The sequence below is a fragment of the Marmota monax genome, unplaced genomic scaffold (assembly GCF_021218885.2).
Source record: "Marmota monax isolate L192 unplaced genomic scaffold, Marmota_monax_Labrador192_F-V1.1 WCK01_AAM20220418_F8-fsc00059, whole genome shotgun sequence".
In the NCBI taxonomy this organism is placed as follows: domain Eukaryota; kingdom Metazoa; phylum Chordata; class Mammalia; order Rodentia; family Sciuridae; genus Marmota; species Marmota monax.
The window spans coordinates 6,843,432-6,862,177 of NW_026693595.1; the positions used below are offsets into that span (position 1 = coordinate 6,843,432).

The window sequence follows — 18,746 nt, forward strand, 5'->3', positions numbered from 1 at the left end:
TGCCAAAGTATTTTAGGTCAAGCTGTAAATTTTCCCTAAGTTCTCTTCCAAGATTATGCTGAAGACTGAGAAGAGAATCATTCAAATGATTCCAAGAGCAAACTCTAATCTTTTTCTGTTAAGGAAAAAATAAGTAAAAATTACATTTTCCTGCCTCTGTTTGACGTCTTCTCTAAGGCTTACTACTGCATGGGAGGTGCACTATGGTAGCTGAGGATTGAAGGGAAGAGTTGGAAAGTTGGAACATCAATGTTGGGCAGAGGCTCCCCCCTCTCTCTCACCGTAAACCCCCTCGTCTGTCCCCTTTGGAGCTAACCTCTGGAAGAGCAAAGAAACTGTCTTACTCTCTGGTGGGGGCAGACCAGGGCCAAATGAAACTCAAGTCTTTGGAGCCGGAAAGCTTGGGTTGCTATTCCCCACTTTTACACTCTCTGCAATGCCTTGAGATGTTATTTTAATCACTCTGTGTCATACTTCCTTATTATTAAATTCTGGCAATAATAACCTTCAGGATTTTTGTGAAGGTCAGAGATAATGACAATACATGTGTTTGGCAGGCACTCTGAAAAGCCATCTATAGATCACACACCCTAGCTATTATGCAACTATCTCTTTAGGGTTCTCTTTGCCCTTCTTACTCATAGCTCTTCTGGCAGAAATAGAATAGGTTATGTCACTCAAGTTTTCTTAGACCTAAGACACACTCTTGCGTCTTATCAAAGTTTTATTTTTGTTTTTATTGAGCAGGTTCTCATTATAATTATAATTACCATAGATTCATCCAAATCTCCTAACCCCTCTGCATTTATAATAGAAATAAAATTTCACACATTTTTTTTTGGGGGGGGCAGGTAGCAGGGATTGAACTCAGGGGCACTCAACCACTGAGCCACATCCCCAGCCCTATTTTGTACTTTATTTAGAGATAGGCTCTCACTGAGTTGCTTAGTGCCTCGCTTTTGCTGAGGCTGGCTTTGAACTTGTGATCCTCCTGCCTCAGGCTCCTGAGCGCTGGGATTATAGGTGTGCGCCACCACACCCGTCAAATTTCACATATTTTGATGTTACTATTCCAGTGCCCAGAAGCCACTCAGCAGAGGGCTCTTGGGTTATATGAGCCAAAGCAATTCATATGTATTCAAAGCTTCTGAACTGCCCTAGTGGAATCTGGGTCTAACCCAGAACCAGTGAGGGAGTCCCCCTCTTGTGAAACTCCCTTCTTTGCTGGTCCCTTCCCCTTACTCTATAAAAAGCTCAAGTAACTCCTTCGTAAAATAAAACAGAAACAAAAACTTCATCTCAAGTTTCTTTGTAGGTATGGCTGAATCTCTCTCCATGCATCCAAACTGATTTGCTGAGAAATCTCTACCAACCATCTGCATTTCCCAGTCATTGATCTAATCAAGACATTCTGGTTCTGCCCTCATCATCCGACTGAAACTAAAAAACTGCCCTCATTCCAACACTAACAGTCTCTTCATTGTCAATACCCGGCAAAATTGTACTGTGCCCACTATCTCTGCTGCACTGGACTCTGATGATCATGTCCTACTATTAAAACTCCTGACTCCTTTGGCTCCTATGACCTTTCACCTTCCTAATTCCCTCATATGTGCGGGTTCCTTCTGTTCTTTCATATCCCCATCCCTTCCTATGCCTAATCTTTTTTTTCCTCGTATTTTTTATTGGTGCATCATAGATGTACATAATGGTGGGATTTGTTGTTACGTGTTTGTACATGCACACTATTTAAGAATATAATTTGGTCAATATCATTCCCCAGTATTTTCCTTTTCCCTCCCTTCCTCCACTCCCCCTGGTCCCTTTCCTCTGCTCTACGGATCTTCCTTTGATTTTCATGAGATTCTCCTATCCCACATATGCCTTTCTTTTCCATTTTCTTCTATAGCTCCCACTTATGAGAGAAAACATATGACCCTTGATCTTCTGAATTTGGCTTATTTTTGCTTCACATAATGTTCTCAAATTTCATCCATTTTCCTGCAAATGACATCATTTCAGTTTTCTTTATGCCCGAATAAAACTCTGTTTGGTACCACATTTTCTTCCTCCATTCACCCACAGATGTACACCTTGCTCCTGCCTAATCTTGACTGCTCCTCTAAATCTCCCTTCTTAGCTTCTGCTGTTGTCACTTCCTACATTCTCTTCTGGTGATATCACCTCTGCTCAGATTCTAACCACTACCGATGTTGAAGGTTTGCACAATCATAGTCCCCCCAGCCTGTACCTGACCTTCAGCTTCTTATTGCAAAGACTTACTGGAAACTTCCATTATGTGTTTCCTAGGTAGGTCAGAACATATATCTTTTTGTCCCCTAAACATGGTGTGTCTCTTGAAATTGTTCCAAATCTTGGTACCACCAATCAAACAGCTGCCTAACATAGAAATTTGGGAGTCCCTCTCCCTCTAGCTCATCACTTCTACCCAATCAGTCAAGGTCTGCCAATTTAATCCCCTCTGTGGCATTGTACTTACTCTTTCCCTTTCATATCTGACATCCCTGCCCTGATTCAGGCTCTCATCTCTCAGACCTCTAGATAGTTCTCTGATTAGCATCCCTATTGCCGAGTTCAACTCCCTCAAATTGAGCCACCTTGCAGCTACTGAATGAACAGGCAGGTCCAGCAGTGGGGTAACCAATGTCCATTGGCGAAATCACACAAATAGTTCTTACAGAAAGACCTGCCTATACTTCCCATTTGTTTATTCCTGATCAGATATAGCTCTCTAGACTTCTAATTTATGTTAAGAGCTAACGAATATCCTTTCAAAAAATTCCTTTTGTGCTTAATTTAAACAACTGATGCTGCTTGCAAAGAAAATCCTTGACTAGTACACAACTCATTTTACTTTCCATCTTTATAGATACTGGTCTATGGCTGCCACCAAGGGCGGGGACCGGCTATGTACTCCCTGTACTCTATGGAGTACATTCTCAGACTACTGATGTTGTGCCTGATGGGTGGTAGACACTCCAAGGCTTGTGGATAGAATAGATATTCTTCAGCTACCTTTTCTATAAAAAGTATGATGCTATGAAGTTATGATATAATACTACTTGTTTTATTATCTTCTTCTTAGCCTCAGAATACCCTAAAATACACATAAATTTCTTACAAAGCACAGAAAGCAAATATTCTGGCAGATCTTACTGAATGGCAATCTGATCCTCTGACTCTCCCATGGGGCACATCCCTATATAAGAACTTCTTTCTACAATAAATATTCTTACCTGCTTTTCCCCATCAAGATGGGTACTGTTGATGCCTCATCCACAAGTTCCTTAGAAACACCAGTTTTCAATGACTAGTTCAAAGTCTAATAACCTTTTGCCAAAAAACACTTTTCAGACCAGCAGGATTGCTCTCAAGGTTATACTGTGATTATTTGTGATGGCAGAGGATCGAGGCATTCAGGCCGCCCTGATGGGTGAATACTCTAAGAGCTATTTGTTCCTTGGCTTGGCACAGATGAGGCAGACCAGGTATTAATGAGGCAAACTGAAATACTGCTTTGCTGATATATCTGGACATTATAACATAAGCCTCTGAAGTCTTTGAAGTATTATGGCATGAAGGACTATTAAACACAATCTCTTCCGCCACATGGAAAAAATTCAAGCATTTTTTAGTTTTATTTTTCTATTAATTTATATAAGAGCCTTAGAGATTAATTAAATTCACAAAGTTTGTTGATACTATATTCTCTTTGTCAGGTACTGTTGGGAGGATGTGATCTCTGTTCTCAAAGAAGTAATACTCGAAGAGGTAATGGAGTGGAGACACCAATTAAAAGACACAAATAAGAATATTTACGGGGTGAAAAATGAGGAGAGCCATGGGAAGGGAGGAAAAGGAGATATTTATTTTATCTGGGACAATCATGGAATGCTTTAAGAAAGAACTGGACATTAAAGCATGTATTAGTCCGTTTCACATTACTACAGTGAAATGCTCAAGACAACCAATTTTATAAAGAAAAAAGGTTTATTTATCAAGTTTAAGACTGTGTAGCCCTATTCATTCGGCCTCTGGTGAGGATGGCATATCATGTTGAGAACAAATGTAAAAGCAAAATGGTTACATCTTAAACTGGAGTAGAATTAGAGAAAACCTGGGCAAGTTCCCACAGTCCCTTTCAAGGGCACGTTTCTAATGACCTAAGGACCTCTCATAAGACTCCACTTCCTCAAACGCCCATTCTGGGGACTAAGACCCTTGGGGGGACAGAAAGAAAACTTAAACCCCACAAACCATAGCAACATTTAAAATAGGTCAGAGTGGCGAAGAAGAATTAAAAAGTGGAATAATATGGGTACAGAGAAGAGTGCAATCAGAGTAAGAGGCCAGAAAGTAAAGGGTGTGTTGAGTAAACAGCACATTAGAGATGACGGGGAGGGAAGAGCAGAAATATGATTTGAAGAACATCATGAAGGACCTCAGGACACTGACAATCATCAAAGGATTCTTAACAAGATGGTATTTTTTCTTTCTTGTCTGGAGGTGCAGGGGTGCTGGAAGGCATTCTAATGCATAGTCCTCAACCATGGACACCTACAGTCACCTAGGGAGCTTATTTGTTAGTGTTATGGTTGTTGTTGTTGTTTTTTCTTCACAATGCTAAATCTGGTCCTATTTCTAGCCAAATAGATCAGAATCTCTTGGTGTAGGATCTGATCATGACTACTTTTAAAGAAACTTTTAGGTGATATCTAACCATGTTGAGAAACATTGCCTAGATCTTAGGGAATCATTCACAATAGAAATTTCTGATTTATTCTTGCTCCTAAGCATCTTTGCTTATCATGAGCAACCTATTCTTCAGTGTTTAGCACTACCTACTTCCAGATAGAAAGATCATTGTGTGAGAACCTAGACCTGAATACATGAATGCATTTATATGATTAAGACAAGCATAAGACAAAGTGAGGAAGAGTGTTAAGATATTTGGCAGATGTGAAAACCAGGGTCAATCAGCCAGAATGCACAAGACATGTTCACATATCTGCTAGTCCTACTTATTGAGATGGCCAAGTTTCTATTAGCATAACTGGGTTTCACTCAAATTTTTGAAAATCAAATGTTGTTTAATAAGAGAAAGAAATGGGGCCGCTCCTAGGGTGACCTAAGAAAAGAGATTCTGCTATTTTAAGAACCATTGCTTTTTGTGAATATTAAATGCCAAATGCAAGTCACAAAATATTTGTTAATTATAGGCTAAGAATTGAAGATAAATGAAAGCATAAGGTCCAATGACAAAAAAAATATATATCACATTTTCCTCTGGACATACTGGGATCTTGGCTGACTTCTGCAGTTATTAAGAAGGAAAATATCCTAAGTTCTCGGACATCTTTTTGGGGATCAGGCCAGGATCTGGATAGCAACTTCCTAGTCAGCAGCTGTAATCTGAGTAGGGAGGAACTCAGACTGGGTGTTGGCCTTGATAGGAAGTGATTGACCATACTGAGCCTCCATCCAGTGGAGTCAGTCAGGGCAGAAGGGGATGTTGCTAATCCAGACACTGAAGTTCCAAGTGGAGGGGTCAGAAAAGAGGGTTCCAGAACTCAGACTGACTGACAGGGAGGCCAAGGGATAGGGACCTGCCTGAGAGCAGAGGGGAAGAGAGATCCCTTCTTGATGCGTTAAATGTATTAATACACGCAAGGCTTACAACAATCTTATGAGATAGGCACTGTCATCATCTCCATTTATAGTAGAGGAAATTGAGATACAGAGTGGTTAAATGACTTGCCCAAGGTCACACTCCTTGAAAGTACAGAGTCTGGATTCTAATCCAAGGTGCCCAGCTCAGAGTTGGTGTTTACCTCTTGGCTTGAGCTGTTCCTCATGCTAAGAAGCTACCTTTGAAAGGGCAGATGAACCAAGAACACAGAAGAAAATGCATAGGATACTTTCATGATTGGATACTAGATTCATTTATTCAATAAAGTCATTTAGTCAGCAAAGATTTGAGTACATACTATGTATCAGGCTCTTTTCTATTGCAGGTAGGCAGGATCCCTATGCAACTCAAAGAGTGAATAGATGTTACCTGGCGAGGCATAAAATGTAGTATTTTATGGGTTTGTTAGGCACAAGCACTGCATTTTGGGGATCCATGTTCTTGTACACATCTGGCAATATAATTAACCTCCGATGTAGTTTCCAACACATTGGAGCTCCAGAGTCCAGGACCCCGTGGAGACCTGAGCTGTTATAGCAATGCAGAAAAAAGAATGGATGGAGAGCCAGGGAGACAAGGCCCTGCCCCTGGGATGATACTGACTTGGTCTGTGACTATGACTGCAGCCCATCTGGCCCCTAGTGGACTCCTCTATAAAACAAGCAGCTTGTACGGGATGATCTCCAAAGCCCAGTTCTAGGACTGAGGCTCCTAGGCAGAGCCAAGGCCACATTCAGGCCCAGCACACAATAACCACACTCAACCTAACAGCAGTAATATCAAGGCAGCATCAGGGATTGGCATGTGATGCTCTAGGAATAATCTGGCCGGATTTCTGGGGCCATCTTTCCGGGAGGCACCCAAGGAACATTCCAGACTTGTGTTGGCTCTACACATGGGAAGTACTTTTCTGCTTGGAGACCTTCAAGAGAACAGTCAGCAGAGGGAATGCAGGAGCAGGCAACCTTATGGGGGACAGGAATTGCCTTAAGAACTTGGTGATGTGGGATGCTGAAGCAGCCTTCCAAAGTCAGGAAAAGAGCTGTCATTGGCAGGAAGGAGGGGACTGGCTGTCCTCTCCCAGGAAGGTCCCTTGGGCTCCTGGCCAGGCTTTTGACTCCAGCTGGGCTTCAAGAAATCTCAGGGAGGATTCATCACTGTTAATAATAACTGGCACATGACTGAGTGCAGAACTGAAACTCTGATGGCCAAGATGTCCTTAGAAGAGAAGGAACAAGTTTGGGCAAAGGAAAGGGCATCAGAAAGAGACACACACGTGTATTTACAGGGTGATTCAGGTGCACTTTACCATGACCCCCAGCCCTGTCCCTTGGTTAGGACAAACCATGACTACTTTCCAGCCTCAGATACTATCACTTATTCTAAGATAAAAGAATCATCCAGATATTTCTTGTGTTAGGCAATTTCTCAAACCTTGACCTCTATAGAAGAAAAACAAGGTAGGTCTTCTGTATAAAAAGTGCTTTGAGCAACAATAAACATTGGCAAGAATGTGGGGGAAAAGGTACACTCATACATTACTGGTGGGGCTGCAAACTGGTGCAACCAGTATGGAAAACAGTATAGAGATTCCTCAGGAAACTTTTGAAATGGAACCACCATTTGACCCAGTTATCCCACTCCTTGGTTTATACCCAAATGACTTAAAATCAGCATACTACAGGGATGTAGCCATATCAATGTTTAAAGCAGCTCAATTCACAATAGCTAAGCTATAGAATGAACTTAGGTGACCTTCAACAGATGAATGGATAAAGATAATGTGGTATATATACAGGGAATATTACTCGGACTTAAAGAAGAATGAAATTATGGCATTTGCTAGTAAATGGATGGAGCTGGAGATGATCGTGCTAAGTGAAATAAGCCAATCCCAAAGAACCAAAGGCCAGATGTTTTCTCTGCTATGTGGATTCTAATTCACAACAAAGGGTGAGGCGCTAGGGAAGAATAGAGGTACTTTGGATTAGAGAGAGGGGAGTGAAGGGAGGGGAAGGAGTGGGAAGAATGTGATGTGGAATGAATCGGACATTATTATCCTATATGCATATATGATTACATGACCTGTGTAACTCTACAACCAGAAGAATAAGAAGTTATACTCCATTTATGTATGATATGTCAAAATGCATTCTACTGTCATGCATAAGTAATTAGAACAGATTTTAAAAACTGTGTTTTGGGTTTCTTTTTTTAACCTCCCCTTCATCTGATTCATCTTGGCATCCCCTTCTTCACCCATAGCTTAGTGTTCGGAACATCTGCTTAAGGAGTAGCACCTGGATTTTTTTTTTAATATTAATTTTTTAGTTGTAGTTGGACACAGTACCTTTATTTTATCTATTTATTTTTATGTGGTGCTGAGGATCAAACCCAGGGCCCCACACATGCTAAGCGAGTGCTCTACTGCCGAGTCCCAGCCTCAGGCCTGGATTTGGTTTTATCTCCCTCCTTGCTTCAGTTTTTCCTATTCCTTGCTTTCTCGGAGGTTAAAGGTGGGAAGCCACAATGTCCAAAAATAAGAGTGAAGCCAAAATCCACTCAATGACTAATGAGAATTGTGAGGCCAATTGTATGGTCTCCAAGAATCCTCAGCCAAAGGGCTTCTTCCCCACTGCTGGCATGAGGAAAATGAAATGAACAGTCTCAATTTTTGCTGAGGACCATTGCTCTAAAGGAGTTCCAACATTTTCTGAACTGTGGATGAATAAGGATAATTTTTATTAAAGATAAATGAACAAATAAAGAAGATTTTTTGTAGGATAAAATAAATCCCTTATTTCCTGGGTTTAATTCAAACCTAAGATTTAGAAGCAAGTTCAAATTTGAGTATAACATAATTTCACTTCCCTTGACAAGTTAGGAAATTTTTAAAAATTCTACAAAAAGCATAGGGGTAAATCAAGAAAATGGAACAAACATTGGCAAAACCAGAAAGTAGACAATACTGGGCAGCAGTGCCCAATCACCTGACCTAGTATTGCCACCTTTCCCTGGGGGAAACTCCATGATGGTATGCAACCCAAGCCAACACGTTGCATGGTCAAAACTTACCTATTCTGTATCCATTGGAGATGAAGCATATTTCAAAGTGACATGAACTAGTGGACATTGGAATATAATCAGAGATGTTTAGAAACCTAATAGTCTAGATAAACTAAAGGACGTCAGATACAATTTCCAGCAATAGAAGAGATAGTGTGAGCCAAGATGATTCCAACTACCCCTAGACATGACCCTTCTGCGATGAGATTCTAAACTGTAGACTTGTATTTAGACTTAACTACCTTCACTGGGCTTTAGCATTGCTTTCCCAGCTGTAAATTAACCTACTGACCAAGGGCATACAGAAGTACCATTTATGTTCCAAGTGTTAGTGGGCAAAAATCTCTGAAACTCATAACATTTTTTGGTGGATCCAGCACACAGAGGTGAGTGGAACCTGTTTCAAAGGGTTTCTGCAGCAAGATGAAGTAAATTTGCAAAGAAGTTTGTGAACAGCTAGCCAAACTTCAGCCTGGGACAATTTTATTATTTTTAATTGAACAACCTAGAAATGGGTTTATAAGGGAAATTCTTCGTGATGGCTTCTCAGTAGGCAACCACAGCACCTGGCACATATTTACCTCACTGATCCAGAGCCCACAGTGGACCGTTAGGATCTCTGAAACACTAAATCTGTAACGACTGAAGCCTAACCTGCCTGCTCCACCCTGGACTGGTTGGAGGAGAGTGAATGTACTTCCTCTAGCCAGTCAGTTGTCCCAGTCCTGAGCCAGGGGGCAGGGGGGGAAGCCACAGTGCCTTCATTATACTATTAAACTGTAATCATCTTTTTTTATAAGCATCTTTCTGTTTTCCCTGAAGGGGAACAGTATAACTGCCACCCTGGTGCAGAGGTGCCAGCTCAGCAGAGCACTTCCTGTGGGCCTGGGAGGGACTTGAGCTCAGCAGGTTGTGGCATGCCCACTGACCCAGAGGCAGACTGGGAGGGTTCCTATCCTGGTAGAGGCTGGGGGTGGGGGCTCAGGAACTCAGGCTCTGGTTTCAGGAGTGATACTGATTTCCTTTCTTCAGGGTCACACCAGAGTGAGGCAAGGGAGGAGCCTAGGACGCAAGATTTAAGATCACCCTTGGGGGTCTCAAAGTCATTCCTGCACCTTGTTTCTAGACCTACTTAGGGCAAATAGCATGGATGTGTGTGTATGGATGTGTGTGTGAGAAAGAGGGGATGGGGGAGAACAAACATCATGGAAGTCTGAAGTTCTCCAAGTGTGGTCCCCAGAGAAGCAGCAACAAAACCTGGAACTTGTCACAAATTTTCAGGTCCCACTCCAGACTCACTGAATCAGAAACTCAGGGAGGGGGTCAGCAAGCTGTCTTAATATGCCCACCAGGTCATTCTGTTGCACGTGAAGTTCAAGAAGCCTTGTGCTAGAGAATAATGCTCCCCCAAACCAGTCCCATGATACATGTAAGGCCATCTCTCAAAATGCTTCACAGTAACCAGAATAGAAAAAGGGTTGGGTGGTGAGATTCTTTCCTAAAGCCTTTGGCAAGGTAGAATCCCTGTGATAATAGATCAAAAATTGCCTTTTTCCAAATATCCTCCAGTAAACTGTAATAGTCAAGATGTGTCAAGTGTTGGGGATAAAGATTACTACTGAATTGGTTTCTTCCTATTTCTTCTCATGACCGGACAACTCAGAGTTGGCCGCTTTGTGACACTATGTGACACAGACCAGCCAATTGAATATTTGAAGACTCAGGTCCCCACCTCTGCAAAAATGATGCTAGCATCACCTACCTGTGAGGCCCAGAGAAGTTCATGTAAGCAAGCCCGTCAAAAGAAGTCTGGGGATTGAGCTGTGGTGACAGTTTAGGCCTTCTCATCAGGGTTCAGGGCTCCACCCATCTCCAGGGAGTCACATTGTATGATGACAACTGATTTGGGAGGTGGGGTGAGCTGGTTTCATTTATGGTGCTGTCTCCATGACAGGAGATTGTTTTCTAGCCCAAATAGTTAAGGGTGTTAGGTTTCTACATGATGGTGATATAAGTGACAAAGAAGAGAAAGAAGGAGGGACACTTGGTGCCTGCAATTGAGTACTGGGCACTAATTGATTTTTTCCTATATAAATGAAGATAGGAAGACACATCTGAATTCCCCACATTTAGACTTTGTTACTGCAACACAAACAATGTGGAGTAGTGAGACCAATACTCTCCAATTGAATGACCTCAAATATTCTGTGGTGAAATTTCCTCTTTTGTCTAGTGCTGAATCATATACAGGAGCCAGAGGACAAAAGTCTCAGCACTGGGGTCCCATCACAGAAGTTCAGGACCATTCTGGCTTTTGTTGTTTGCCCCCCAACCCCTTTCTTTTTTTAAAACAGTGCAGGGATGGAACCCAAGGCTTTGAGCATGCTAGGCAAATGCTCTCCTACTGAGCTAAATGTCTCCAGTCCAAGTATCGGGCCATTCTGCAAAGCTGGACAAGAAGTCCCATCCAAATTTCCCAGCTCACAAATGTGTTCATTGAAGACCAGAAAAAAAAGGATGGCCTGAAGGGGGCACACAGCTGGCAGGTGGCAATCATTAGCAATGCCCCCGCCCTCCTTTCCCTTGTTAAGGAGTGCTGGTGGGAGGTGCATATTCTCAGAGCTCCTAGCCACAGGCCAGGTAAACAAAGAAAACCTGCCTTATCTCTTTCTTGGCCATCCCTTGCAATACAGCTGAGGGTTGGAAGGAGGATCCGTGACTCACACTTTTGCTCCAGAGGGGATTTAACTCCAAGATGACATTATCCATGTGGGGGTAAGGAATAGAAGCCAACTAACAAATTAGAAAGTTTACCTCGGGGCGCCTCTCCATGGAGCCCCCTTACCTTCCTCATTTAAAATCCATGGCAGAAATGCAAACACCGAGTCAAAGGCACAAGTGCCCTCTTCAAAGGCACAGGACCCAGCGGGCAGGTCCAAGGCACCAGCAAACTGCAGGGCTGCAGGCACAAAGCGAGTTTCAGTTCGTGCTCCCGCCGGGGAGCGCTTGCACCAACCCGGGGGGACCATCTGGTGAAAGTGGGGGGATGGCGTGCGGGAGGGGGCGGGAGAGGGATGCACTACCTCCCCCAGCAGCCACGGGGGAACTTCGCTACGGGACCCTACGCCCACTCCCACCCCAGGCTTGGCCAGCGGAGATTAACGGCTGCGGAGAAGGATCGGGAGGCGCCCTCGGATGGCCCAGCCCAGCACCGCGAGCCCTGCCACCGGGGTAGCAAGAGCTGGAGCGAGCCGCGAGAGCGCCCCCCGGGGGTCCTCCCTCGTCCGGGCCTTACCTTGCACCACCAGGAGGACGCCCCTTAGCAGCATGGTCGTGCTTCAGGGAGCAGGGCTGGGCAAAGGATGCAGGCTGCCAACTCCGGGACCGGCTGCTGGTGGTGAAAGGGAGCGGGGAGGCGGGGGCACTGGGGCCCAGGAGGGAGAAGCCCAGAGGCAAAGCTTGCTCCTGGAGCTGCCCAACTTTGCAAAGCGGGCGGAGTGGCAAGCTGGAGGTGCCTGTGTGGAGAGCGTCGCGACGCTGGGCTGCAGCGGGCGGTCAAACCGCGCGGCCCCCTTGTCCCAGGCGACGCGGGAGCTGCTCAGGGACACGACCTCACAGTTTTGAACAGCCAGCCACCGCTGGAGGAGAGGAGAGGAGATGAGAGGTCGGCACGAGGTGCCTTCCTTCAGGATTTTAAAGCTTGGGACCAGACCCCTTGCCGACACTTGGAAGGGGCAGGCCTTCCAGCAGTCCCTTCGCTGGTTGGGACCAGAGGCGCCTGCCCCGCCCATCCGCGGTGGGAACCAGCTTATTTCAGGGGACAGCCTCTCTGCATCTGGCATGTCAGTCCCGCAGGGTTGGCCCTAATTTTAACTTCTGTTCCCCAGAATGGAAGGGAGGGGAATTCTTTTAGGACAGTCTAGAGTAAAATTTGGAAAAGGTGGGTGGAATAAGTTTTATATCTCAGAAGTTTCAGTATTAATGGTCCAGTATTATTAACCCAGGAATACCCCCGCCCTCTTTTTTTCATCCAGTGGAATTTGTGGCATGCCTGGTGCTCTGCATTCCCTCTGTTCAGTGAAATGGGGACATTCCACTTCTCCAAAAAACCATGATAGATTGGTCAGAAGCTTCTAAACTGGGATGTGAAGGATGGGGGCTGTTTTTGGCGAAAGGTTACTTCTGAGGAATCTATTTGATACAAGTTTGCTTTGAGCACTAAATGGGTCTCCAAAAGAAAACTCCCTCCCCCCAAACTTAATCTTCCTTGTAATTTTGTGCAGAAGGTTTTGTACCTGGGGTTCTCAAGCTATCATCCACCCAGTAGATCTGGGATGGGGCCCATGATTTTGTACATTCCTAACCTGTTTTCAGGTAGTGCTGCTGATGCTGCTGGTCTGGGGACCAGAATTTTGAGGATCATTAACCAAAGCCAACTTCTGTTCAACCATCAAAGCCCTGTCCCCATGCCTTCACCTGGCTTCCAGAGTCCGGGTTTTCCTTGTCTTCATTGACAGCTCTTCCTCAGTCTCTTTTGCTGTTTGTTATCTCTCTGATCCCTTAACACCTGAGAGCAAGTTTTGTCCTTTAATTTCCTATTTTTTTCCTACCTATTCCCTAAGTGATTTCATCAAGTCTTATAGTTTTAAATAGCAATTATAGGCTGATGATTCCCAAAAGTACATCTCTAGACCATACATCTTACAAACTCCAGACTCTTCTATCGCATTGCCACTTCAGTGTGTTCATTTGGATTCTCCAGAGCTATCTAATATTTACCAGGCCCTGACATGAATGGCTCATGTTTCTTCCCAAAACAGCCTCTTGCCTTTCTCTACCTCATCTCAACTAAAGGAATATTATTTTCTTACAGTTGCTTACGACAGAAAGCTTAGTCATCCTTGACTTGTCTCTGCCTCTTAAGACAATAACCAAATCTGCCAGATCAGGATTCAAAATACAGCAAGTGCTGACCCTGGTCCACATTCATGTTCATGACCTGATTGACCCATGCCACCATTGATGTCAGCCTGAGATATCGCAGTGGCCTCCAGACGACAGTCTCCCTGTTTTTGGCTTGCCCGCCCCTCACCCCCGACTCTTGTTGTTTTTGAGGGGTACTTGGGCTGAACCCAGAGGTGCTTAACTACTGAGCAACATCCCCAGTCTTTTTTTATATTTATTTATTTATTTTGAGACAGCATCTTAGGAAGTTGCTTAGGGCCTTGCTAAGTTGCTGAGGCTAGCTTTGAACTTTTGATCTCCCTGCCTCTACCTCCTGAGCCACCATGCTTGGCTCCCACACTCCATTCTTAACACAGTGGTCAGGGACATTCTTTCAATACAGAAATTGGGCCATGTCTCTCCTTGGTTCAAGATGAAACATCTTCCTAAATCATTTAGTAGAACCAAAGTCTTCACAATGACCTACCAAGTCCTAAGAAACCTTCCTCAAGCCCCTTATTTCTCTGACCTCGACCACCTGGCTGATTTTCTTCCAGCCTCATAGACCTCTTTGCTGGTCCTCAAACACAGTCCAGCTGTTCTCTCTGGACTTTGCACTGGCTGTTCCCTCTGCTTGAAATGTTCTTTCCCTAAGAGCCATGTGATTTGTTGCCTAGAGAGGCAGATGTCACCTTCAGTATTAAGAAACTTAATAGCCTTCTCTCTCATAAGAAAAAAAGTGTCTGGATCATTTTTAAAAGAATATGGACAAATTTTCGTGAGTTTTCAGTAAACAGTGATTCAAATGATCTAAAATCTGTTTAGCGTGTGCTACTTAGTATATGTATTTTATCCTGTGCCTCAGGAAAGAGATAATAAAAGTGAATATTTATTGTGTTCACTATTATAAAATTTTTTTAGGAACAATCTCATTTAACTTTCACAAAAGACCTACAGGGCAGGTATGATGATTATTGCTATAGTTTGGATCTGGAATGCCCCCAAAGGTCCAGATGTTAAAGGCTTAGTCCCTGAGCTACAGGCTTCGGTGCTATTGGGAGACAGTGGGAGCCTTTAAGAGGTGGGACCTAGGGGAGGTCTTCATGTCATTGGGGGTATGACCTTGGAAGGATGGTGAGACCATTTCCTCTTTCTCCTTTTTATCCAAGTCATAGGTGAGAAGCTTTGCTCTACACAGTGCTCCCAAATGCCATGTGCTTCCTCACCCTAGGCCCCAAAGCAACAGGGCCAACTGATCACAGACTAAAACCTCCCAAACTGTGAGCCAAAATCAATCTTTTCTCTTTATAAGTTGATCATCTCAGGTTTTTGTTATAGTATTGGAAATCCCACTAATACACTTATCCCCATTGAATGGATGGGGAAACTGAGCTACAGACTTCAGTGACAGCAAATGATAGAGACAAGACTCAAACCTACATCTACTTTATTCCAAAAGCTTATTATCTCAACTTGAGCAGTGACCTCCCTTGTATTATATTCTTTGGAATTTCTTGCCCATAGATGGTACTAAATATATGATGAATTTCTAGATTCAAGAGATATGAATTCAATTGAAACTTCAAAACACTATTTTCAACCAAGAAAATTTTCAGCCACTATCAAACGGGTGCTCCTTTTCTCAAATACCCACAGAATAGTTCAGAGTTTTAGCATCGCCTTAGATTTATGTTGTATGTCACAAGCTACAAGAAAATGAGAAACTCCAAAGCCCTGTGGAGATATGTAAAAGATTTAAAATATGATTTAAAACTTCAAGATGCCATCAGTTATTATCACCTGTAGAAAACAGAATCATTACACATTAATACAAACATAGTCAAGATAAGAAATCTATTTGGCATATAACTGCATGACCCCAAGGACACATGATCCTTAGTCACTGGTGCAGGTCAAGGTATCTGGGAGGCAGACTCTGATTTTGAGTTCCATGTGCAGGAAGATTACTAAGAGGTTTTCCCAGAGTAGGGAGGAGGAGACTGGGCCAAGAGAGGAGTGAAATAAAAAGCAGGCTCTGCAAAGCCTCTTCTAATCCAAGGGAACTTGAGTTAATGGCCCACCTGATATACCCTATAATAGGCTGAAATGAACAGAGCTTTATACAGATGCCTCTATCAGTCTTTGGATGTGACCCAGCTTGGGACAGGTGTGAGCTGGCTCCCTGCACTGAGGCTGTCCTGAAGGGGCCAGAAACTGCAGGCTGTTTGATAATACTCTCAGATTCTGGGACAACAAATTCTTCCTTGAGAGGGGTCTCAGGAGAATACATCAGTGTCCACTACAGACATCTGCAGAGAAAGGAAAGGACACTGCATGTGGACAAAGTCAGGAGGCAGGAAGAGGGCCAAGGAAGGAATTCAGAGAATCAAGAAATTACGTATGTCAGCCAATTCCTTTGGTCACTAATCATGGAGCCTACATGGCCATGGTACTTCATCATCATTTAGGAAAACAGGGTCAGTCGTCAAAGAACCTGTCCTCCAAGATATAGCTTAATCAAATGATCTATGCATGTTAAGTTCTGGCTTATGAAAGCCCTCAAGGTTAAGGTATTGTAATATGTTGAACAGTAATCCCCTCAAAAGATACATCTACATCCCCAAACTTGTGAATCTGACATTTTGGGGGAAAAGGGACTGTATGCTTAGGTAATTATAATAGGGCTCTCAAGATGAGATCATCCTGGACTACTAGGTGGGCCCTGTATCAATGACAATGACCTTCTAAAAGACAGAAGTGACAAACACATAGAAGGTCATACAAAGTTGTTGGAGGGATTGGAACAATGTAGCTCCAAGCCAGGGAATGCCTGGATCCTCTTGAAGTTGAAAGAGGCAAACAACAGATGTACCCCTAGAGCCCCAGAGGACGATAGCTCTGTAGACACCTTGATTTTTGAATTTCTGATCTCCAGAACTTGGAGAGAACAACTTTCTGTTGTGATAATTGTCTGACAACTGTAGGAAACTAATACAAATTAGTGTTACGCATTAAACAAACATGCCAGGTGCTTAACGTGGATTCTCTCATTCAATCTATGCAACATCCCCATGAGGTGGACATCATTATTTTCTCCATTTTATAGACAAGGAAACAGGCCCAGAGGGGTCAATTAACCCGCTCAGATTTACTTAGTCAGCCAGCCAGTAGCCAGGATTTGATTCCAGATGTCCCACACCCCTGACATTATACCACACTGGTCCTACAAGCTTCCTTTTTACAAAGGCCTGTCTCTTTACAAAGGCTGCCAATAGCACACAAAAGGGAGATGACCTGCCATCTCTGTAGGGACCCTTACAACGCTTGTCTTTACTGGGCCTGTCCTGTCCTCGCTGCCATTAAACAGACTTTAGTAGTAAGCTGCTTTAGTAGTACCACTTTCAGCCTAGAGATTTCCAAATTCTTGCTTCTCACCTTCTTGTCAGACAAGAAGGTGAAGCACAGGTGTTCCTCACAGGTGTCTGTGTCACTCACATGCATCGGTGTCGTCTCTCAGAGCTGGGTGAAGCATTAGAGGAAAGCTTATCAGACAAAGCTTATTCTTTGTCTGACAAAGAAATCCGGTGTGATGCTGGCACCTCATGTACTCATTGACGCATGCCCCAGCAAGGGCTGTCCTCAGTGCCACTCTCCCTTTTGTTGCTGCTCTCTCCTTTCTAGTCATTCTCGTGTGTTACAAAATGATAAGTTCAGAAATCATTTTCTGAGCACCTACTATGAGCCCAGTTCTGAGCTTGGTGCTGGAAATCCAGCAGTGAATAAGATACATTTTCTGCCTCCAAGACAGGAAACTGACCCAAGAAAAGATGTTCCAATAAAATATGAGAAAGAACAAAGGCTGCAAAGAAAGAATCTTGTGATCAGGGAATAATGTAAATGAATGAAGTGGGCTGGTATTGAGGAGGCAACAGAAATGATAGGGACAGTGGTAAACTGGAGAAGGCAGGCCTATTTAAATGGCCTGGGATCAGCTTGGCTCATCTGTGCATTTTTCAAAAGAAGCCCAATATTTAGGTATTCAGTCAGCCAGCCAGTAGCCAGGATTTGATTCCAGATGTCCCACACCCCTGACATTATACCACACTGGTCCTACAAGCTTCCTTTTTACAAAGGCCTGTCTCTTTACAAAGGCTGCCAATAGCACACACAAGGGAGATGACCTGCCATCTCTGTAGGGACCCTTACAACGCTGATTTTCAAATGTTGCCAAGAAATTAAAACAAAAGACAATTAAATCCTGGTAAAGGTAGAATAAAACCTTTTGGGAGGTTATGTTTGATTTTTGAGCTTCAGTTTGCAGCACTAAGGTAGAAGTATTACTACTACTAAGTGAGTAGAGACAGAGTGGGGTATCACACCTCCCACCTCCCCAGAGGAGGTAGCCAGGTGCATGCGACCATTCTCACTCCATGGAACAGAAAACGGAGTTAGGGTCTATGTGACTTAACCAAGACCCCATCTCTAAGTGGCAGGGACAGGATGAAAAGCCATTGGTTTGCCTCCTACTTGGCAGTATTTGGACAGGCAGAAGTACTTGGTGTACCTTAGATCCTATGCAGATGTGAAGTCTATTAATAATAGTATTAATAATATCCTTTATTGTCATCATACTTTGCCTTCTTTTCATATGTTATGTATTTTCAAATAATGTTGTTGAATATATTTTTCCTCTTTTTATATCTCAGTCTCCTCTGCTGTGCCCAAAGATGTTGTCCCTGGATTCTTGTCTGCTAGTCTGTCTCCATTTGCCTCTCCCTCCCCTCCTCTTCTGACTCTCTGATGTGCTCTTTCTGGGCTCACCTCTGCTGCTGTCACTTTATTTTCAGTGTTTCTTTTCTCAAAAAATGTTCAACATGTTTATTAGAATCAATTAAATGTATAGATAGACTTATAAGGATTGATAAATTTACTGTGGCTGATCATTATTAATATTCATGTTTTCCAGGAACCTTTAAAATATATCTTTATGTGAAGTTTACAAAAGTCTATACTTGTCTTCAGAAGT

At 43.3% G+C, this 18,746-nt stretch overlaps 1 protein-coding gene across 1 annotated transcript in view; it reads right to left on the minus strand.

The window, feature by feature from the left end:
* Mamdc2 (MAM domain containing 2) overlaps nt 1-12,441 on the minus strand; it is a 169,453-nt gene extending 157,012 nt beyond the window's left edge. The window contains exons 1-2 of the mRNA XM_046459469.2: nt 12,072-12,441; nt 11,622-11,735 (exon numbers count right to left, since the gene is read on the minus strand). Of these exons, the coding sequence (XP_046315425.1) occupies nt 11,622-11,735; nt 12,072-12,105 (148 nt within the window). The 5' untranslated portion in view covers nt 12,106-12,441. The remainder of the gene's footprint in view (nt 1-11,621; nt 11,736-12,071) is intronic.
* Nucleotides 12,442-18,746: the final 6,305 nt, after the last annotated feature.